The sequence below is a fragment of the Eleutherodactylus coqui genome, chromosome 3 (genome assembly GCF_035609145.1).
Source record: "Eleutherodactylus coqui strain aEleCoq1 chromosome 3, aEleCoq1.hap1, whole genome shotgun sequence".
Classification (NCBI taxonomy): Eukaryota; Metazoa; Chordata; class Amphibia; order Anura; family Eleutherodactylidae; genus Eleutherodactylus; species Eleutherodactylus coqui.
Window position 1 is genome coordinate 159373115 of NC_089839.1, and position 24561 is coordinate 159397675.

The following is a 24561-nucleotide window of genomic DNA, read 5'->3' on the forward strand; positions in this document are numbered from 1 at the left end:
CGAGCGCACTTGCCGCTATCAACTTGTCACGGCAGAGCTTCAATTGATCACTCTAGCGAGATTGTGAGTGTGACGTTGCTAGACTACAGGTGGATTTGTAACTAGCTTTCGTGGCATCCTGCCACACGCAGACCAAAAGCACAAATCGCCCCCTGATCTGGTCTGACACACTCCGCAATGGCGTTCGTATACACGCTACCACCACCAGCTTTTAAAGGGAAGCTGAAACCCAGACTTATGAATTATGTAGAAACACTTTGGGATTATGGTTCGTTTTAAAATAGGCAAGGCTTGACTAATAAATTGTAGCTTTATTCTAAAAAGGACTAGCAGTGCAGAGAAATCAAAAGATGGGGGGGGGGGGGGGAGAAATATGTGTGTGTGTGTGTATATATGTGTATATATATAATTATAAAATTTATTTACGAGGGAGTATAAGGGTATGCAGATATACACAAGACTGTATTTTAAAATAAAACCGGGAGAAACCTATACTAAAGATACCAGGTTTGGGGTGTCCAGACCAAGATTTTGATTCATGCAGAGTCACTGAAGCAATGGGAACAGCTTTACGCCAAGGTACATCTCTAAAGCCTGACCCAAATTCTTTCTGATGTTGCGTGTTTTTTTTGTTTTTTTTTGTATTTTTGTGGGTTTTTTTTTTTGTTTTCCTCAGGACACACCTTGCCCCACCCCCTCTGGTGTCATTTAGGAGGGTTGTGGTGGGGCATGCATGCCTAGTGAAAAAAATCATAATTCCCCATTTTTCCCATTCCTCTGCAAGCGATTCTCTGATTGGGAATTTGTGCTTGGCATGGTTTCAGTCATAATTTTATCTTTTCAGTGATGCCAAGCATGACCCGAAAGATACCCAGCTGTGTAGGAGTCATCCATATACCGGTCCCAAGCCTGGATAAATGGGGAGGGTTAGGGAAAGATCTGGTGACCTACCCTGCAGAAACTTTGCCTTGGAAACCCTATGAAAGAGCTCTCAAATGATTCAGATATGATATCCGATAGCAGGCTCCCCAGGCCAAAGGATTCTCTAAATGCTACTGGGAAAGAGCAAGGTGTGAGAACAAGTAGTCAAGGTTTTTCCTCATTACGCAACTGGGGAAAAGCCCTCGGGAAGCCCGGCTGCTGATGCATCTCATGATGAAAGGAAAGGACTGCACTGTACCAAAGCTCACATACTAGCAACATGCAATGTGTGTGTCATGAGTCTAGGGAAATTCGACATTGTGAAATGACAAGACTTAAAGGGGTTGTCCCGAGGCAGCAAGTGGGTCTATACACTTCTGCATGGCCATAATAATGCACTTTGTAATGTACATTGTGCATTAATTATGAGCCATACAGAAGTTATAAAAAGTTTTATACTTACCTGCTCCGTTGCTGGCGTCCTCGTCTCCATGGTGCCGACTAATTTTCGCCCTCCGATGGCCAAATTAGCCGCGCTTGCGCAGTCCGGGTCTTCTTTTCTGAATGGGGCTCCGTGTAGCTCCGCCCCGTCACGTGCCGATCCCAGCCAATCAGGAGGCTGGAATCGGCAATGGACCGCACAGAAGCCCTGCGGTCCATGGAGACAGAGGATCCCGGCAGCCATCTTCAGCAGGTGAGTATGAAGACGCCGGACCGCCGGGATTCAGGTAAGCGCTGTGCGGGTTGTTTTTTTAACCCCTGCAGCGGGGTTGTCTCGCGCCGAACGGGGGGGGGGGGGTTTAAAAAAAAAAAAACCCGTTTCGGCGCGGGACAACCCCTTTAACATTGATATTCTCAGAATTAGTGAATTGCACTGGACAGGTAATGGATATTCTCAGTCCAATGACTTCACATTGCACTAGGCCGGACACAAGGAAATCAAGAGGAATGGAGTAGCCTTGATTTACAGACAAGCAGACCTCAAGGGCAGTATAAAGTTTTAGAACAATCAGTGACCATATCATTGCTATCCGGGTACGTGCCCCAACGACTGATGCTAATGAGGAAACCATTCAAGATTTTTATGCCGATGTTCAAAAAACTCTAAACCAAGTGCCAATGAAAGACCTCATTTACATTATGGGCGACTTCCATTCTAAAGTTGCCAGCCAGAAGAAACCATCAGACAATGGCCTTCTAAATGCAAATATCAGCAGGCAAGAGTAAATAATGGGTGGAGGATGGAGAACTGGAAACTTGTATTGCATTCTCGCTACTCAAGGCCTGAATGGGATAGCAGTAGCACAATATTGGTGGTGATATGATTGGGCCTGACACACACACAAAATGGCCGACGACCTGCTAGTCTCTATATTGCACTGAGGACAACCATTTTTCCTTATGTGATTAAAGTTTTTGTAGACTGCTCTCATAAGTAACACATATGGATTAAAAGTATACTCTTATACTTGCCCATTTTGTTTAGAATTAAACAAAGCCGCTTTAGCTTTAAAGAGGATATTCTAAGATGAAGAGTTTATATAATGCTGAAATACAGACCCCATGGAAATGTTGTCTTTGGTCTGATTTTGTAGCTAGCGCTAACTACAAAGGTTACAAAAGTTTTCCCAAAATCCCAAGTTTATCCACAGAATAGGGGAAAACTTTGGTCACTGTGATCTTGACTGCTGGGGCCCCCCCTGATTCTGATATCGGAAGTACTGAAGGTTCCCCATGAATGAAGCGTTGGAGTTCAAGCACTCTGCAATCTCCAGAGCTTTCCTTGAAGTGAATAGAGCAGTATTGCTCTGTGACCTCCCCTTGGGATAGGGAATAGCTTTCTATTTTAGTTCACCCCTTTTTTGACAACAGAGCAATTATTTTAACACTACATTATGCATAAGAACATATGGAAACTTCCAAGATTTGCGCAGCTCTGAAAGACAAAGCTAGCTGCAAGAATTAGTGTGAGTTGCAAAAGTTAAATTGATCACGTTAATTTATAGGAGCTGTCTCATGCCAGTCAATACCTGGAATGCAGTCCTGGCACTTCTTGAAGTGTGGCGCTGCAGAGCAGGAGTATGCACACCTCTGCCCCATTCATTTCAGAGGGATGAGTCGGCCATCTCTTGCAGTCCAATAGAAGTTAATAGAGCACCACCTGACACTTTGGGAATTTTGGAACACGCTGGAGCTGCATTTCAGTAAGCTGCCATGAGACAACCCCTTTTAATTGACCTGTCATTTAAAAAAATTAAAAAAATGTATTTTTATTTGTTCCCTTCCCATAGTTATTTTTGGCAGTGGGGTTTTTAGTTTCTTCAGTCAAAATCCAGACTCTTTTGGAAGGGGGGGAAATATTGTTCCACCACAGCAACTTGTGATCACTTGTACAACACATTACAATACTCCTGTATTGCAGTATATTGTGCTGGCATGTACTATCTTATTCTGTCCTGTCTCTGCCCTAAGATCTGATGAAAGAAGACGTGTGTCTCGTTTATTTGGAGAAGAAAAAATGTGTACGCTATGAAAATTGTATGCATGTTAAACTGTGTACGTGTGTTGTCCTGCACGTTGTGTTATAGTTAACGGTCTCTCTTATTCCAGCTTAAAAAACTCACCCCAGTTGCTGCTAGTCTGGAGCTCCTACTTGTGGAGGATGTGAGGGTAAACCCCGGATCAATTTCCATCTATAATCATCCAGATGTCACGGTGAGGTTTTGTTTACTTGAATATGTAGGTGTTGTATCGTGACTACTTATCTTTACAGCTAAATTTAGCGGAAGCTCGGCCAATTGTGGGTGGTGATTGCCCCTTTAAACAAAAGAAATGAAAAAACTGACATGACTATTTGATTTAATAGATTATAAATTTTCTAACTGTGTTGAAAGGTGTCCCCTGCCTTTTCTGCTTTCACATTTTGGGGCTCCTGCAGGCGAGCATTTTTTGCAGACGGTAGAATGCATTTCAGTGGGTTCTCTAACATTCAGCATTTCGCAAGCAGAAAAATATATGTGAGATTCCCCTTTTTTGTGGGCACCTAGGGTACTGTAGCACTCTATGTGCACCCCGTCCGCATAGAATTGTGTGATTTCTCTGTGTTAATTGATAACACCCGGGACTAATTAGTTTGCTCAGCGAGTTTAATCACAGCGGCGAATGTGTAGAAAAGTACAGTAAACGGCGCTGCTACACGCGTAAAAGCACAGAATAATGCTCCCTTCATAGTACAATCTCGCTACATGAGCATATATACGCCTACGCTCGTCTGCTGGAGCTCTTAACGTGGTTTTCTGGGCAATTTTTATTGCAGTCCTGTTGTGTCATCCTTTTGCCAATGAACGAGTGCGTGATCGGTATTTAAACCAAACGAACCAATGGTTATTTTGATGCTTGCATTAGAAGAACAGTAAGCGAACAAATTATCAGTCATTGATTGTTGGTTGGGTTTTCACTGAACGATTCGTTCAAGTTTGAATGATCCAGCAATATTACAATTTTTTTTAATTTATTTTTTAATTGTACCATGTAAATGTACCCTAAGGCCACCTGCCCATGGCCGCGACAGAATATCGCTAGCAATACTCCACTCGGGGGGAGGAGCACTAAAAGATTTTAATCATGCAGGCGGAAAATCGCTAGGCTGCTCTTTCCATAGTTATGAAAAATGTGTCATGCGAGCTCGGCATGCGATTTATCACCGCAGATCTCGCAATGACACCTCGACCATGGCCAGCCAGCCTAAAGGCCCTTTTAGACAACGATTTTCACTGAAAAATCGCTCAAAGCCGTCTTTTGAGCGATTAATTGTTGTGTCTAACGGCACGGACATCATGCAGTTTTCGTTAAGCCATCGGTAATCTTTCAGCATACTGAAAGATCAGCGATTGGTTATCAGGAATTCACAGCGGGATACAGGTGATACTATTCTTTCAGCAATATCTCGCTCCCTGATGACGGGCTGGGTATGAAGAACACAGCGATCCAGCTCTGTTCTGCATACCCCGCTCCGAGCGCTCGGCTGTATAACAGCTGGATGCAGAAGACAAGAGGGGACTCCCCGTTTGTCTTCTTCATCCTCAGCTCTGAGCGCAAGGTGATCGTTCAACATTTGAGTGATCACCTTGCGCTGTTAAAGAACACAACGATTATCGCTCAAGATTCTTTTGAGCTATAATCATTGTGCCTAAACCAGCCTTAAGGCATATGGACAGGGTTTATCTTATCTTTTGAGACAGCATAGTGTATTTGTAGTATTGAGGTTTGGGGGATTTAAAATAAACTGAAATCTTTGGCAATGTTCAATTATGCATAGGAATCTGCACTCCTATACTACTCTCCTACATTGTTTAAGTCCTTAATTTTTTTTTTTTTTTGTGGGAAGACTTCTGTTGTAGCTAAATCTAGTGGTGTGGAATTGAGCCGCCTTGTCTCTTCTGACCTTGGAGTAAAGGCATATTACAGACCTACATGTTGAGGTGAATCTCAAGTCTCAATAGCTGTCAACTTCACTTAGCCATCATGCATGTGTTAATCAAATAAAAATGTATTCTAAAAACATTTGTCCTTTCTCTGAGCTTACATTATGTAGATTGGTGTTTATGATTTAAACAAGACTGTTTGTTTAAAAAAAAAAATTTCTTTAATGTTCGTTTTGGTAGTTCATTATGGTGCTACTTTATGTTCAGACCTTGGAACTCCTCATGAAATAGTCTCCATCAGTTCCTCCCCTAAAAACCACTTTAAACTCTGCATCTTTCTGCAGCAGTTTGAGTGGACCCACGCACAGATGTAGCCCGGTTAATGGACAGAATCTACATGCTGAATTTTTGGACGTGGAACTGTGTGTTTCCATGTCAAAAAGTGACATGTCACTTCTTGATGCAGAAACTGAATGGAATTGCATACGTGGATTTGCCCCTTGATTTGGGTTAAAGCCACATTCAGAACCGCACCAAAAACCACTGCAGCAAGCAACGCATTTTGACATGGGTATTTAGAGGCGGGATTCGCGCTGAACATTTTGTGGTGAATTGTGCCATGTGAATAATACCCCTAGACTATGCACAAGTGTAATAGAAAACTTATTGTGACGATGATCACGATCTTGCATTCTGACTGCAGCTTCCTGGGAGAGGATTATAATAACTTGCACAGAATGCTAGGTGGTGAACTCCATTGCCAGTACCAATTGTCAGTTCGTTATAGGTTGGGGTGAATGGTCAAGAGTTTTTTTTCTCGTATTTTTTTTTCCTCCCATCACCGTTAGTCATATGAAATTGTTTTTCCGCATTGTTCATGCTTCAATTTCCATTTCAGGCTGAATTCGCAATCTTAGAAGGCTCTGGATATTTCTTCATTAACAGTAGTGTTCCCAATATTATTAACACCGCTTTTCAAGAATCAAGAGGAGTTGTAACGGTGAGTGCATATTTAATACCTTGTCTCATTCAACATCAGGGCTCTGTTTGTACGCTGCCGCAAAGAAACACAAATATTTTTATTTTATGTATGTAGAGAATACTTAAAGGTCGTGCTTTTGTGTGTTTTTTTTTTTTTTTTTCTCCAATTCCGTAGATTTGTTTTGCCGAGCAATTTTCTTTCACTTCCATCAGTTTTCTGGGCATGAGCATGCCCTGTTGGTTGGGGGGAAACGCAGCAGTATTTCACACTGACTTTACAAGCATTTTAGCTCTTCTGATTTCATAATCAAGATTTTGGAGAATGAGGAGAAAAATGGGAGAGACGTATCTGGAAGCCTACAGTCAATAAGCCAGCATCTTTTGTTAGACATTTATCTTCTCCGTTGTTTTGTATGGGAGTGGAAACTCCTAAATTCTTAATGGGTGTTAAAAGGTGCAGCCAACCCAATATTGTCACACCTTTCGAGGAGGACTTATTTGTAAATGGAGTAAATACAGGAAAAAAGTGAGCGTAGGCGCAATCGTTTTCTTAAAGAGGCATAAGACTTAGTGTTAAGCTTGACAACTCAGTTTTTATTAAAACCTGCATATGTATAAACTGGGAGGCCTGGGGAGAGATCATCCAAGTTACCTGCCTCCATATCCCACCAGGAGAGTCTGACACCTGCATTCATCAATATACTCGCTGGTATCACCGGCTGCCAGTCCTCTGCAGCTTCTACTGGCACAATTAGACATATTGGCAGCAAGAGCAAAAAACAAGGAGTAGACCATGAAAATACTGAGGAAGGGTCGCAACAGGCCCCGAAACATGTTTATATGTATGGTAGTTTTATTCAGAAGTGGTGTCTTGTCTCCTTAAGGAGAGCACCCAAAAAGTGTGTGGAGACAACTAGAGGATGAGTGGCTCAGGGGATGGTATAGTTTCTCACAAAGGAGAGCACCCAGAAGAGGTGTGGGGGCACCTAAAAGATGAGTAAGGAGACTTATAGGGCCATGCTAGCTCCTCTGGCAAATCTATGCAAATTGGAAAGATCGAAAAATGCCCCTTAGTGTGCAGCAATAGATGCCACTGTAGAGGTGATCGCCTCGATACAGTCTGTCTGTGCATGGTTTTCTGCCTTGGTTTCATATTCCCAATCATTGTTTAGACTTGTTAGAAGTCCCTTTGATATCAAGGAATGCTGCCATCCAATAGATGGCGCTGTAGAAGTATCTTTCTCTTTCTTATTTGCTAGTTTTAATAAAACGTCTTATGCCTTTTTGAAAAGGACTGTGCGTACACCCACTTATTTCCTGTGTTTGCTCCATAATCAAGGTTTCGTCATACAGTAGTAGGTTACGACAATGTTTTTTTGCAAAAACTGTTCTAGGAAAAAACACCTCTAAAAGGGGAAGGATTTAGACTAGCTACCTTTTTTGTGTGTGTGCTTTTGAGTATGTTCCACATAATATTAAAATACATCTAGAAACTTTTACTACCTTAGTTGATGCAGAAACTTCAAGAAATTTGTGGATCTTTTGTAGACGCAGCAGATCTTGAGTGTATGACTGTGCACAGCTTTTAGCACTTTGCAGATGGAATGCTAGTGTCTACTCTGATAGAGATCAGTCCTATGACTTCAGGCTAATAGAGTTGTCCGGTACTGATTTGTGACTAGAGAATGGCAAAGGCAGAGATGGGTACATTGCTGCTCCCATTAGTGGAGTAAACTGTAGTTTTTTTGTCATTTCTGTGTATGATGTATTTGGAATTGTATTGCTTCAGCAGAAGCTGATCACAGCATACTGTCCCCACACTACTGTAATATTTATGGCTAATTCTTTGTGGTGGACACATTTAAATTGGCAATCTTGGGTAGAATGGCTTCAACGTAACGTGACTGTCTAGGTAATCTGAGTAGTTCTAGTGTGGAACAATGCATGAATATCGTTGGCATCACTGGGGTTGTATAAACATAATTGTGTTGTCTGGGCCTACCTCTAGTATCTGTGGAGAAACCTGACAGTAATTGCCTAGTTTTCCCTGCAGCTCGCCACAGAGAAAACCAAGCTTTACACAGTGCCCATTCATATTACCGGCTTGTCTGTGTAATGCTCGTTTCACACTGTACGAGAACTGCGCAATTCTACTTTGCCAAAGCACCTGAGCTGGTGACGTCATCACCAGCTCATCCGCGATCATACAGGGCGTTTAGACTGCACGATTCTTGTTGAGAATCCTGCAGTTCTTGTGCACTAATCATTCAGGCCACTCACACATGCATTCACAAAACAGCGTGTCCAAAACGCTTAATGCGGAAAAAAGTGGGCTGTGTGAGAGCAGCCTCAGGTTCCTCTCGCACATGAATGCGGCAAAGCGCCACAATTTCAAACACGATTTTACTTTTGGCCGCAATTCCCTGCGGCCAACAGTGTATGTTAGCGCACCCCATCATTATAATAGGTGAAGTGCGCTAAGTGGACAAAGATAAGGCTGACAGCTCTTGAAAATAGCAATGCTGGAAATTGCTGTCCAGCGCTGTGAACAAACGCATGTCTGCGAGGCCCCATTGATTTCAATGGGAGTGTTATACTGCAATTAACGTGGCGTTGTCAGTGTTAAAACTGCACAAGTCTGTGTTGATTTTTATCCCGTCTGAAACTGAGCTACAAGCAAGAACCTCACAATTCTCATTTCTGATCTAGTTTAGCTCATTTGAACGATTAGAATCGTTCAGTCTTAACACAGCATTAGGCAAGGACAGGTTCTCTAGAGTTAGATTGTTTACATTCGCTCTCCACTCTATCTAAAAGATGAGGATCCTAAACAGGAGAACCCACCTATAAATAACTCAGAATTTTTATATAGTGTAAAAATTTCTCGGCTGATTCATTGGGGGACACAGCTGAAGTCCATGAGTATAGCTACTGCCGTTAGGGGTGGAAAATTAGCAGAAGATTGTTAGCTCCTTCTACTAGCTATATCCTTCCTGCAGGCACTAAACTAATCAGTTTTAGCTTGGTGTCCGTAAGAGGCAGACCCCCACCCCCCCCCTCGGTTGCCGTTTTTTTTTTTTTTTTTTTTTTTTTTTCCGGCTGTTTTCTACGACTGCACTCAGGAATACAGGACAGACCATAGACTCTCCCTATTACCCTACTGAGGAGGGCTAACTGTGTGAAGTCAACAACCCTATTGAATGCCCTACCCTCAAAAGACAAGGAGGAACCGTCAAACCATTTGACATGAGCCACCAGCTATAGCGTGCCCCCGCACCAACAAGGACACTCCTTCAACAAAGTGCAGGCGAGCACTGGGACATATGTTCTTGGAGTACCAGCGCCATTTTCAGTGGCTGGGTAAATGTTTCTCAGGGGGGTAAGTATATTCCCACCCACTGCGCTCCTATCCTCTCTTCTCTTTCCTCATTCTTTCATCAGAGCCAGGCATAGATGTGGAGGAGAACCCACAGCAGTCTTCTCCCATGACGGGGCTTGTTAGGGTACTTGTTTTCCCTCCCTCTTATGGCAGGAACACTCTCCTGGACACCCTTTGTTATCGGTGTGCTTTGCACATACCTTATACACTGGGGGGGGGCAGCTTCTCCTCACAGCCTCTCTACGCATGCCCGACACTTAACCCTCTGGTGGCTGCCAAATGGGAGTCATGCAGGCGCTGCTCCCCTCTCATAGTATATCAAGACCTTTTATCAGTGGTGCGTGTCGCAGCTTGGTGCAGTTCCTTTATCCTCTCCTCATCTGTGTGTGATCTGCTTTCTGTGAGGCACATGAGTGAGCATGATCTAGTTTCTTTTCCTTTTTTTTTTTTTTTTTTTTTTAAATTTAAATTGTAGATCCCTACTAGAATGTGCTCCATGCTTGGTAATGCCGTCCACTGTACATCTTGTGCCATGTATGCAGTCCTTGACCAGCTGGTTCGGGGGCATACTGCTGTAAGCACATTGCCTATTTGGAAGCCCAGATCCTGGATCTAATGAGCGACTTGTAACACTGAGATCCATTGACAATATGGAAAGGAATTTTCTGCTCACTGAGCAGAGACTCACTGGGGCAAATGTGGTGGACGATAATAGTACGGGTGACCAGAATGAGCAGAATGCTAGCTGAGTGACAGTAGGGGTAGGGGGAACAGAACCAGGAAGGCTAGTCCTGAACTGGCAAATTCCAAAAAGTATGCAAAGTTGGCAGATGAGGGGTATGCCATTACAGGATTAGCACTGCTGCAGAACGACATGCCTTCTGACCACCAGGATGGCAACTGCTCCAGTAAGAAGGAGAGCACAGGTCAGGCTAGACAGGTCCTGGTAGTGGAGGACTCAATTATTAAGGGGACAGAAAAGGCAATCTGCCACAAAGACAGAGATTGTCAAATTATGTGTTGCCCTCCTGATGCTAGACTTCGACACATCGCGTATCGGGTTAACAGATTACCAGGAGGGGCTGGTGAGGATCCAGCGGTCTTGGTGCACATTGGCACCAATGACAAAGTCTGAGTTCAATGAAGGACCATTAAAAATGATTTTAGAGATCTAGGATCTAAGCTCGGGGCAAGGTCCTTCAAGGTTAGTTTTCTTGGAAATACTACGGAAATACTACTTGTACCACGAGCTACACCAGCAAGGCAGAGGGAGATTAGGGAGGTGTGCAAGTGGCTCCAGAGTTGGTGTAGGAAGAAAGGGTTTAGGTTCCTGGAGAACTGGGCTGACTTTGCTGCCAGCTACAGACTCTACCGTAGGGACTGGCTGCATCTCAATGGGGAGGGTGCAGCTGTGCTGGGGCAAGAAGAGGACTAGAAGGCTGGAGAAGTGTTTAAACTATTGACTGGGGGGAGGGCAACAAGTAAAATGGGGGGGGGGGGGGGGGACAGTATAGACAGTTCAGGGATTAAGGAATGGAAATGGGGGTTGAGTGGGGGAGGTACAGTAAGAACTGACAGCAGCTGATGGGACCATAAATAGCATAATGAATACCGGCAATAATCATAACCGTATAAAGTATATGGCAACGAATGCAAGAAGTCTGATCAGTAAAGTGGGTGAGCTTGAAGCGAGAATGTCTGAAGGAAACTACAATATAATAGAAATAACGGAAACCTAGCTTGATGAAAAATGTGATTGGGCGGTGAACTTACAGGGTTACGATCTCTTCAGAAGAGACTGTGGGAATCAGAAATGGGGAGGGATATATCTGAATGTTAAATCCTACTGAATGCCGAGATGAAGTGAAAATATAGATGTAGGATATGAAAACATCAAATAGGTAGAAATACAGGGAAGAAAGACTAATAAAATCCTAATAGGAGTTTTCTATAGGCCATCAAAAATAACAGAAGAAACTGAAAATTTATTAATAAGACAAATGGAAGAGGTGTCAAACCGCAATTACGTAAATATTTTATGGGAGACTTTAATTATCCGGATATAATATGGGAAGATGAAACCTGCGAATTTTACAAGGGTGATAAGTTCTTGAGAACCATTAAAGATAAGGAACTTGCCCAACTTGTATTGGAGTCAACTAGAGGGAGGACTATACTGGACTTATTAACCACCAGAGTGGACAGATTCACAGAGGTGCAGGTTGAGGGACACTTAGGAAATAGTGACCACAATATAATTTTCCAGTTGCCATTTAATAGAAAGGCTTATCATTGAGCAACAAAAAAAACTGAACTTTAGTAAAGCAAAATTTGGTCAGCTCAGAATTACTCTCTGCAACATTAATTGGGAAAATGTCCTTTTAAAACTTCCCCATCTGTACCCGTACAGTCGTTTTTAACCTCCTATATACCTCATGTGAGCAGTTTATTAGCTTCAAAAATAAAAACTACGAATAGAAGGAAACAAATCTGGATCAACAAGACTGTAAGGGGGGCAAGATTTAGGGACTCTATTGATATCGGAATTGTACCACTGGATTGGCATATTACCAGTGTGTTTCCAGTATATAAAAAGGGGTCAAGAAGACAGACTGGTAACTGCAAGCCAGTAAGTCTCACTTCAATAATTGGAAAAGTATTCGAGGGGTTTCTGATAGATGCCATTCTGGAATACCTCAAGGAAAACAGTATAACTCCTCATCAGCATGGGTTCATAAGGGGTCGATTATGAAGTAAATTCTAGGCTGGACCTTGGGGATCTCAAGGGAGGTGGAGGGGGGGACAGGCTGAACTGGATGGACATTTGTCTTTTTTCAGCCTAGCATACTATGTTACTAAGTGGCTTAACACATAGAGTGGGCTAATACAAGGTCTCCAACTGGTGGTTACTAATGGGGACTGTTGCGTTTGTGTGGGCAAGTGAGCATCGGTCCCACACAAATGTTACCATGGATAGGGAACACCAGAGGAGACAACCACCAATTAACACCTCTCCTTATCTTCTACAAAGGAAGGTGACAAAACCTACCTGAGTGGGGATATCGCCCCAATAAAGGGCGGCCCAGCAGTCATAGGATCTGGGCCCTTGCTGCCCCTAGGAACACAGGCTAGAACGCATACACATGCCACCACCGACAGGGACAACTGGACAGGATAAGAAGACACAGAGCCATAATGGCACCATACAGCAGCCAATACACAAACACTAGTAGCAGATGTTAATGCTGTAAATGCCAGGTATTTTTGTATACATTTTGGGCCAAATACCGGAGCTAGCGGGGTACATCACGGCTCCTGGCTATACCGCTAGTCCCTACACGAACCAGGAGTCCAGCGCCACAACCAAACAAACACAAAACACAAACCTTTCTTGCAGTCGCCACACACAGAGGATGAAAACAGAGAAATCGATTAAGCGCTTCTACCCACTTGTGTCTTTTTTTTTTTTTGTTTTGTTTTGTTTTTTAAATAAACGCTGCCTTAATGCTGCGGGTTTTTTTTTCGTGTAACGCAAATGTCAATGAGACTTTCTAATGTTAAAAACGCATAACAAGTTTGTGCATTGCGTCCTTTTTTTTTTTTTTTTTTTTTTTTTTTTTGCGCGATGTGTTTTCAATGTTAGAAAGTCCCATTGACATTCGCGTTAAAGTGTAGCATTAAAAACATGCAAGTGAGTAGGAGCCCTAATAGTGTCCAGTTGATTGCTTAATATTTGCTGTGAAGGACCTCCTTCAGATGAAAGATCCGGATCTAGAGATGTCTGCTGGGTCAGTCTTTTAGATGTACAAAAGGTGTTCTCCAAAAGACTTCATCTCACAAGGAATTTGAAGACGTAGGGAATAGAATCCCCCTGACAAACATTTCACTAAACTGAAGTGCTTGGACATTATGTACCCATTTCCTATAAAGAAATGGGCATCATGTGCAGCATTAGGCAAACCGCACTACTTTTATCTATGGTGGACACATGCGACAAGAAGGTAGAATCACTGGCCAAAACATCCTTTTGAGGTGGTGGGTTTGGCCCTCTGACCTCTTTGCTTCTACTTTGGTTAGTAGGGCAACTACTGAGTAGGCCAAGCAATTGCATCATGTAGCACTCTTAGGCTTCTGCCAGGAATAACTTACAGATGTTACACAGTGAATTAGGTAGGCAGAAAACTTTTTGTGAGGCCTCCTGTATGTGACCAGATTGATAGCTGTTTAGCCAGGCCTTGTGGCTAAAATCTTAGGATGCGGATGCAGCCTCCAAAAAGTCTCTAATTGGACTTCACTTTGTAGGTTCCTGCCTCTTTTGCGCCCAACTAGGTGATCTTGGAGGCCATGAACTATAAAATTATCAAGATGTTTTAAAAAAAAAAAAGTGAGCTAGCCCACATCTCCAATTCTACAGGGCTGTATTATGGCTGAAACAATTTCCATTTCTTATTATACATTACTTTGGTAAACTGGGTTTTTCTGTTGCGTAGTTGCTATGTTGTCTGTTTTAGCTCTTCCCCAAGTTAAACTATCTGGATCTGTATTTGTATTATTAAATTCAGTAAATCAATTTATTTTCATGGTAGTCTCATTTTACACACGTAGCCTGTAATTGTCTTTTTGTGTTTAATGCATATTACTTTTAGACCTGTACTTGCTTATTACTTTAATATCTCTTTCAGGTTTATCCTTTGTATCCAGGAACACTATCTGTCATGGTTTATGACCTTTGCCTGGCTTTTCCTGCACCAGCCACCGTCAATATTCACGTGTCAGATATTCTCCAGGTGGATGTTAGGGTGGTTGACAAGGTAACATTTATTTGTATGCATCACATGGATCTTTAGCTGTTGATGGCTACACCTTTTTCTGAAAATTGCAATGTTATGTGTGTGTTGATTTTGTTAAACATTTTTGTGTGCGCGTGCATAATACAATAAATAAATGCGCTCTCCTCTCAATGAGGCTGTTTTCACACTAACATTTTTTTTCACTCTTGCTGTTCCGTTGTTAGGTCAGCTACACTGAGAAAAAAATGAAATGGAAAACCAAAGCAAACAGCTTTCCATTTGCTACCCTTAAAAAAACTGAAGCAATGTTAAAAAGAAAAAAAAAACGTTATTTTTTTCCTTCAGTTATAAAAATACAACGGTGGCAAAAAAATTGATAAACTGAAGGTCCTCAGTTTTTAATGTGTCTCTGGGCACAAAAGCTGAGGTATTACCTTTTTAGCTGCTCCCACGACACAGATCAGCTAGACTAAAACAAACGCTAGTGTGAACATAGCCTAATAGAGATACAGAGCAATTATTGTTACAGCTTAAAAAAATATAGGCCTTCATATCAAACAGGGCAGCATAATCATGTTGACAAAAAGATAACCTGAATTGCCAAATAGATCTACAACTATGTATCTTGCAAACTTGCATTAAGCAGCATTCAGGTACTCCATAAGAGTATCTTTCCTTCAACAATAGGAATTGCAGAGGAGATTATTTACAGTGAATCAAACTAAAGGAAAGCCGCCCATCAGTTACATCTATTACAAAACCCAACGAATATTATGGGAATTCTAGCAGGAATGAATTGTCTAGATTACAGTTGCAAGTCAGCAACAGTGGAGCTAATCCTGGAATATCCAACCAGAGGGGGTCCAGAATTTTTCAAGTCTTAGTGGGAATCTCTCAAGATATACACCTTTCTCCAATATTAATGGGATGGAGAAACACTGGATAGCCAGTGCATGACTAGCAGTTACCTGGTCAAGTATAGCTGTTGTCCAATAGCTATCATTCTGTGATTTGGTAATCTTAATATCTGTAATACACCCTAAAGCACACATCACTGACTCTATTGGGATTATAACATTCTATATGTTGTATACAATGTGCACTATAGTAGTCCAAAAGTTATGCAAGTGAACATGCAAAGACACCAGAACACATGCAAAGTATTCATCTGGTGCACTAAGAGTCTACCAGCTTTAAATAACGTAAGTGGTGTCTTATATACTTTTTATATGAAAGATAGAGTTGTGATAAAGTCTTTGATTCATGCAAAGAAGGCTTAGAAATGACTTCTAAGATGCTTAATAGAGATGAGCGAGTATACTCGCTAAGGGCAAATACTCGAGCGAGTATTGCCTTTTGCGAGTACCTGCCTGTTCGTCTCAAAAGATTCGGGTGCCGGCGGGGGTGAGCTGTGAGTTGCGGGAGTGAGCAGGGGGAGAGAGATCTCCCCCCGCCGGCACCTGAATCTTTTGAGACGAACGGGCAGGTACTCGCAAAAGGCAATACTCTCTCGAGTATTTGCCCTTAGCGAGTACGCTCGCTCATTTCTAATGCTTAACCACTGATCCTCTGTGATTATTTCCATGTTCTCTCAACTGATACAGGTAGAAATTGGGAAGACTGTTAAAGCGTATGTAAGGGTCCTGGACTCGACTCAAAAGCCATTTCTTGCTAAATATTTTGCTTACATGAACTTGGAGTTGAGTTCATCCTCACAGATTGTGTCAATGAAGTGAGTATGTTCCAGAAGCTTCCACAGAATACGTCAAAAAATATATATGAATTTTTGGACAGGGGTGGGCAATCTTTTCTAGTCCGAGGGCCGCATTATCAGACTGATCCAGTCCCAAGAGCTGCAATAAAACTTAAAGCGGTATGCCATAAATGTCTGATAAATATCAATGTATATGCCATAAATGTGTGATAAGTGCTAGTTGAACTTCCAGGACTCCCACCTATCTGGAGAATTAAGGTCCCCTTTTCCTCTGTCTGCACTGCAGATAGCAAGGGACTATGCATGCGTGTGGCTCTCTCCATTGTAGATTGTGAAATTCTGAAACAGCCAAGTGTTAATACTGTAATCAATACAAATAACCACAACCATATAAAGTGTATGGCAACGAATCCAAGAAGTCTGATCAGTTAAGTGGGTGAGCTTGAGGCAAGAATGTCTGAAAAAAATTACGATATACCATAGTAAGAATAACGGAAACTTGGCTTGATGATAAATACGATTGGGCGGTGAATTTAGAGGGTTACAACCTCTTCAGAAGGGTCTGTGGAAACTGTAAAGTGGGAGGGATATTTCTGTATGTTAAATCCTACTTAATACCGACAGTACAAATAGATAAAGGTGTAGGAGATGAATTCGTAGAATACGGCTAGAAATACAGGGAGGAAAGACCAATAAAATCCTGAGTTTTCCATAGGCCACTAAAAATAACAGAAAACTGAAAGCTTATTAATAAGAGAAATAGACGAGGTATCGGACTGCAGGGGAGACTTTTATTATCCGGATATAATATCGGAAGATGAAACTCAGTAGGGCAATAGGTTCTTGGGAACAATTAAAGATAACTACCTTACCCAACTTGTACGGTCGCCAACTAGAGGGAGGGCCATTTGGGACTGATTATTACCCAACAGACTGGACAGAATCACAGGGGTGCAGGTTAAGGGACACTTGGGAAATAATGATCACAATACGAATCGCTCATATATAATTTAATAAATTTCAAGTTGCCATTCAATAGGGAGCCTTATCAGGAAGCAACAAAAAAGCAAAACTTTAGTTTAAACTTAGTAAAGCAAAATTTGATCGCCTCAGAATTACTCTCTGCAACCTTAATTGGGACAATGTCTTCAAAAATATCAGTACAGGCTACAAATACGAGAAGTTTAAAAACCTCCAATACCTCATGTGAGCAGTTCATACCCTTCAAAAATAAAAGAACTACGGAAAGAAGGAAACCAATGTGGCTTAATAAGATTGTAAGGGCAATAAGTGGGGGAGGGGGCGTTAACATTACTAAAACAAGAAGGCAGTGAAGAAGCGCTAAATGCATACAGAAGAAAAACACTAAATATGTCAGGAAAAGATAAAAACTGCAAAGTAGGAGGTAGAGCGACTGATTGCCAAGCAGAGCAAAAATAATCCTAAACTAGTTTTCAATTATATAAATGGTAAAAGTATTTGCACTGAAAGCACTGGCCCTTCAACAAATACAAGAGAAACCATAGAAGGTTATGGGGGGGGGGGGGGGGGGTGAATCTTTTTTTTTTTTCTCTCTCTCTCGTGTATTCACGAGAGAAAAAGAAATGTCACATGAGATGAAAAGTGATAAAATGAACCCCTCACTAAATATCACCTGCCTAACACAGGAGGAAGTGCAGAGCCAGCTAAAAAAAGACTACAATCTACAAATTGCTGGTCCCAGATGGAATACACCCAAGGGTTCTAAGGGAACTAGGTAACGTGATAGACAGACCGTTATTTCTTATATTTAGGGACTCTATTGAGACCGGGGTTGTACCCCTGGATAGGTACATTTCCAATATGGTTCTAATAGACAAAAAGGGTTCAAGAGAGCCTGGTAAGTCTTAATCATTGGAAAAATATTCGCGGGGTTTCTGAGAGATGCCATCATGGAATACCTCAAGGAAAGCAATGCTAGAACTCCTCACCAGCATGGGCTCGTGAAGGGTCGATCATGTCAAACCGACTTGATCAGCTTCTACAACGAAGTAAGTTCTAGGCTGGACCTGGGAGAGTCTATTCATCTTGTATATCTGGATTTTTCTAAAGCATTCAACACTGTGCCACATAATAGGCTGATGTATAAAATGAAACAGCTCGGTCTGGGCAAGAACACGTGTACACGTGTAAAGAAATGGCTCAGAGATAGAAAGCAGAGGGTGGTAATAAATGGTTCGTACTCTGATTGGGCCACTGCTAGTGGGGTGCCACAGGGTTCAGTATTGGGCCCCATTATGTTCAATATATTTCTCAATTACCTGATAGAGGGACTGCACAGTAAAACATCAATATTTGCAGATGATACGAAATTATACAAGATAATAAATGCAATGGAGGATCATGTACAGCTGCAAATGGACCTAGATAAGCTGGGGGCTTGGGTAGAAAAATGGCAAAAGTTCAATATTGGTAAATACAAGGTTATGCACATGGGCAGGAGAAACGGATGTCACCAATATACACTAAATGGGGTACTGCTAGGGAAATGTGAGATGGAAAAAGACCTGGGGGTACTAGTGGACTGTAGACTAAACTGGAGTAACCAATGCCAGTCAGCTGCTGCAAAAGCTAATAAGTTTTGGGCGTATTAAAAGCGATATAAGGGCGAGATACCAAAACTTTATTCTTCCATTTATATACGGCACTTGTCAGGCCTTAAAGGAAGGACATTGCAGTGCTTGAAGGGGTTCAAAAATAGGTAACTAAATTAATACACAGAATGGGAGGACTGGAATACCCAGAGAGCCTAAAATTAAGATTATTCACACTAAAAAAAGACTGTTGAGGGGCAACCAAATAACTATGTATAAATACATGAGGGGACAATACAAGGATCTATCCTCTGTTCTGTTTATAGCTAGGACTATAACAGTAACAAAAGAGCATCCTCTACGTTTAGAGGGAAGAAAGTTTCATCACCAACACAGAAGGGGGTTCTTTACTGAATGAGCAGTGAGACTGTGGAGGAAGTCTGTCGGAGGAAGTGGTGATGGCAAAATCGATGGAGTTAAGAGGGGACTAGATGTCTTTTTGGAGCACTATCACATTACAGAATATCGACCTTATATAACCAGAAGGGTTGTTGATCCCTGGATTTTCTGACTGCCAGATGTGGAGTCAGATAGGAACTTTTCAAATATTGATCCAGGGATTATTCTGATTGCCATTACGGAGTCGGGAAGGAATGGGGGTGAATTGGCTTCCGCCTCATTGGTTTGTTTTTTTTTGCCTTCCTCTGGATCAACAAGGGGGGTGTGGAAACGGGCTGATTTGTATGGCCAGTTGTCGTTTTTTTTTTTTTTGTTTGTTTGTTTTTTTCAACCTAGCATACTATGTTACTCCCATAAACTACATTGAAGGTAACCAAAAAGGAGTACATTAGATGTTTATACAGGTTCACGGAGTGCCACACAAGGTCAGGAGACCCACATTCTCCTGGTCCCAGAAATAACCATACCATGCACAATTAGTACCTACCTGTCCCTGCATCCTAAATAACTGGCATTCCTACATAGAAAGCACATGTGAAGAGACACAGACAAGCATGTCTATGACCAGATGGTTGGGAGCTGCATAGAAAGGCATCATGGCTGCTTTTTAGGGTATGTTTATATGGGGTCAACATGGTGTGGATTTTGTTGTTTCTAGGTGGTAAAAAAACTGGGCATAAATTGACACAACGCAAACTTTAAATCTGCAATATGTTCATTTTTGCCAGATTTTCACAGTGTATTTCACCCTTTGCAGTTCATTGGGTGAAATCTACATGTGGATTTTGTCATGCATTTATTATGGACTTTGCCGTGGATTTCTAGCAACATCTGTGGCAGATTTATTGTTGCATATGAATTTATCCTTATGTGCAGCTTTTGATCATCAGGTTAATTGGTTTTCACCTTCCAGAGCCCTGAATGAAAAAGTGGATGAATTCACCGCAGTCTTTGCTGTCCATGGTCTGGCAATAGGACAGACAAGTTTAACTGCATCTGCTGTTGATAAAGTTGGGAACAAAATAGACTCTTCACCAAAATCACTGGAGGTAAATAGTTTAGATTAGATATTGATGTTTATCTTGCCTGGGTTAGGAAGGCAATGACTTTATGATGCATGATTTTTTTTTTTACTTTTCACTAAAACAGCATCAAGCAAAGAGGGGCCTGTTGCTTCTTTTGACTGATGTGTTTTGGTAAATAATAGTGTAGTTGTTCTTGGAAATGTATGAAAAAAATGAACATGGTGTTACCATTTCCCTTGTGAATAGGGTGTGTTTCTTCACAGTTTTGACATGGTCAGCAATGATAGGAGTGTGTACCATTCATGAATGGTAACACCCAGATGTCTGTCTAAGTTCTTAAAAAAAAAAAAAAAGAGATGCTCCAAGAACTATTGTTTTCCCAATTCTATGTGATATTGTATTCATTGTGTGGAATTCACCATGCATAGCTTTGCGCTAATTTGTCATGTCAGTGATCAAATTCAATCAACCAACGTGACAACTAAATATGAATTAGGAATGTGTATTTTGTGAAAAAATAAGATGACTCTTAAAAGCAATAAACATTTACCATACCGTCCATCCTGACAGCACACATTACCCCTCTTATGCTCATTGGGACAGGAAGGGGAGAGTTTTTAAGGCCACCTCCCACCATCATTCTCCAGTGTTTCTTCCTTCCCAGCGGACACAGAGTAAATTCTCCGTGCTGGAGGAAGGACGGAAGAGTCACTCACCGATGAGTCCAGGATCCAGTGCATACTCAGGAGAGGGGGAGCGGTGAGGAGATCAGACCCTCGGTAAATACCTAGGCATCCCTGCTCCTGGGTCCGGTGTCTGGCGGCATGCTCGGGATGCTGATGCCGCGCCGTGCGCGATGACATCAGACACGCTCCCGCTTGCCTAAGCTTGCCATATTCAGAATAAAGATGTCAGATTTCAATCTCAGAGCTTTTCCTGTCCGATTCAAGCCCTGCATCACCTAACACCATGGACAGTGTAGATGGTGACAAGGAGAGTTTGACAACTGTAAGTAGTCTACTTGGACAAAGCAAAAAATAGTAATGACATATGTATGTTGGTATAATGGATTCTCTAATTTATAGGAAGGGGCATTAAAAACAAAAACCAACAAAAATTAAAACGTGCGCATTGTGTACTAAGAAATTGGACGACAAGGCAAAAAAGTTGCTATGTACCGACTGTATGGCAAAATCATTAAGGACGAGCAACAATCCTTAATGGGGGGGTATTAATGATGAGGGAGGAAGTTCATGCTATGCGGTCGGAACCGGGTTCCGAACCTCTGCTTGGATCTTCCAGGCAGGCTAAAGTCACCCGTACACAGGGCTATATGTTGTCCTCATCTGAACCATCTGAGGTGTGGACTATTCTAAGGTGGAATCAACTGAATTATCAGCGCCCGTCATAATGGAGGAGGATGATAAAAAAAATATCTAACCAGGACCTCGAGGAGTTAATAGCGATAGTACAGAAGACCATGGAAGTGGTTGAGGTCCAGCAACAGAAATCTGTGCAGGACAACATGGAGATGTTCGTGGGTCTCAGGTTTCGGCGCAGAAGATGTTTTCCTGTAAATGAGAATTTAAAGCAATTCATTACTGGATAGTGGGGCAGAGCTGAGCGAAGGCTATCCATTTCTAGGGATTTCGAGGGTAGGCTCCTGTTCGCACCAGAGCACATGACCTTGTGGGATATGGTGATGAAGCTGGACATACAAGTAGCGAAGCTTATTAAGAAGACTTTTCTACCCTTTTTGAGGACACCTCACAATTGAAAGATCCGATTGACAGAAAAGTTGAGGGCTTCCTTAAGAGGCTGGGAGTCCTTGTATACTTTAGTCCAATATAGCTGCTATGTCTGTTACGAAATCCATGTACCTATGGCTAATTCAACTCGAGTCTCATTTAAAACAGAAAATCTCAAGAGAAGAAATAATTGAAGTGTATTCCTCTGCTTAAAAATGCTGCAGCTTTCCTGGCAGATGCCTCAGCGGAGTCAGTGAGGTTCGCTGCCAGAAATGAAGTATTAGGGAATTCCGCCAGGCGGGCATTATGGCTTAGAGCCTGGACCGGGGACACAGTATCAAAGAACAAGCTGTGTTCGATCCTCTTTCAAGGCGGATATATGTTTGGTCCAGAATTAGATAAGATCATGGAAAAAGAGGATTTCCAAAAGATTTGCCAAAAAAGACCTCATCCTTTTGGAAGCAAACATATCAGCCCATAGAAAAAGTAAGGGCAAAACAGGCAGCTGGTCGTATCTAAAAGGAGGCAAGAGTAAAAGTTCCATCTTTACCTCTAGGCCCGAATCCAGATGAGACTACAGCTCCAGTAGGGGTGGGTAGGCTCTCTCAGTACTCTGAGATGGAACCAGTTTTCTGGAAATCCCTGGGTTCTGAAGGTAGTATTGTTGGGGTACAAACTGGAGTTTTCATCCCTCCCCCACCCCTAAAAAAATTTTTGATCACTCCAGTACAGACCCCTCTTCAAGAGCGATTTAGAGGAAGGGGGTTGAAATTTATTGCTAATGGGAGCTATCTTACCAGTCCCTGTGAGGGAACAGGGTTGCGGTTATTTATTTTTGGTGCCTAAGCCAAATGGTTCTTTTAAAAACCATACGTAACTTAAAGGCCCTTTAATTAATATCAGAGTTTTTCGTTTTTTTTAAAATGGAAACTATTAGATCATCAATTCCTCTAATTGGTCGATCTAATGTAATGTGTACAGTGGACTTGAAGGATGCCTACTATCACGTACTCGTTCATACTGCGTATCAGAAATATCTTAGATTTGCAGTGAGAATGGATGCGGAGATGTTACATTTTCAATTCATTTGTTTGCCTTTTTGGTATTTCCTCAGCTTCAAAAATGTTTCTAAAAAATTAATGCTTGAGCCAATTGGCTTCCTTAGAGGAAAGGGCATCAACCTAATTCCCTATCTTGATGACCTAGTCATCTCGAAGGATATACGTTCTGTGGAACTTCACTGAGAGCAAACACTTAAACTCCTTTCACTTTTAGGTTGGCTTATCAATTATTGAAAATCCTGCCTAAATCCGGATACTTGAAAAATCTTCTTGGGATAAAAAGCAATCCTCCATTGATGATTAAAAAAAAAAACCCTTAAGCAATCATCCTCTGTGAAATAAAATCCCCAAATTTGGTGGTTGTCACCTGCTACTCTTAAAAAAGGAGTCCAGTCGCCCCTGTCCCTATTCATATCAGTGAACATCGATGCTAGTGAACCAGGCCGGGGAGCTCAGATAGCAGATGGAGTTCTACAGGGCTTCTGGTCAACATATGTCAGCCCTGTCCTCGAATTATAGAGGGCTTAAAGCACTCTGGTAGACTTTAAAACAGGCCGAAGATACAACGCGAGGGAAGCATGAAGATACTATGGGACATAGGAGAATATCTTTCATTCGTCATCAGGGCGGTACCAGACACCCTCATCTGCAAGATATTCTCTTGGGCAGAGAGCAACATAACCTCCTTGTCTGCTGTCCACCTAAAAGGGTCACAGAACTATGTGGCAGGCTTTCAGAGCCAGGAAACAGTAGATCCCGAGGAATGGGCCCTGAATATAGAAGTGTTCCATCTTCTCACATCCCGATGGGGTCACCTCCGCAAGAACAACAAAGTCAAAATGCCGAAGATTCTTTTCTCTAAACCCCACAGATACACAATCCTGTGTCTCTGGACGCACTATCCCAGGAGTGATGTATGGAACTGGCATATGCCTTTCCTCCTCTTCCCTTGATTTCCCTATTTCTCTTTGGAAAATACAGAACTGTCAAGCTACAGTTATTTTCATTCCCCAGCATGGCGATACAGGTTTTGGTTTCCACTATTAATCTCAATGGCGATGCAGACTCCAATAACGCTGCCCCTCAGGGAGGACTTTCTGTCACAAGGTCTGGTGTTTTGCCAAGAGATTCGTTGGATGAAGCCAACGGTCTGGCTATCGAGTGGCAAAGATTTAAAGGGGTTGTCCCGTGAAATCAAGTGGGGTTATGCACTTCTGTATGGCCATATTAATGCACTTTGTAATATACATCGTGCATTAAATATGAGCCATATGGAAGTTACTTACCCACTCCATTGCTGGCGTCCCCGTCTCCATGGCTCCGACTAATTTCTGCATCTTCTGGCTTCTTTAGACGCGCTTGCGCTGTCCGGTCTTCTGCTGTGTTGACTGGGGCCGCTCCGGCGTGCTCGCCGGAGGGCTGGTCTGCGCGTCGTCATCGTAGCTCCACCCCGTCACGTGGTGCCGATCAGCCAATTAGGTGGCTG

At 42.2% G+C, this 24561-nt stretch overlaps 1 protein-coding gene across 1 annotated transcript in view; it reads left to right on the forward strand.

Annotated features, from left to right (window-relative positions):
- NUP210 (nucleoporin 210) overlaps positions 1 to 24561 on the forward strand; it is a 123392-nt gene that overhangs the window by 34370 nt on the left and 64461 nt on the right. The window contains exons 19-23 of the mRNA XM_066596448.1: positions 3532 to 3636; positions 6244 to 6345; positions 14388 to 14516; positions 16100 to 16227; positions 20155 to 20290. Of these exons, the coding sequence (XP_066452545.1) occupies positions 3532 to 3636; positions 6244 to 6345; positions 14388 to 14516; positions 16100 to 16227; positions 20155 to 20290 (600 nt within the window). The remainder of the gene's footprint in view (positions 1 to 3531; positions 3637 to 6243; positions 6346 to 14387; positions 14517 to 16099; positions 16228 to 20154; positions 20291 to 24561) is intronic.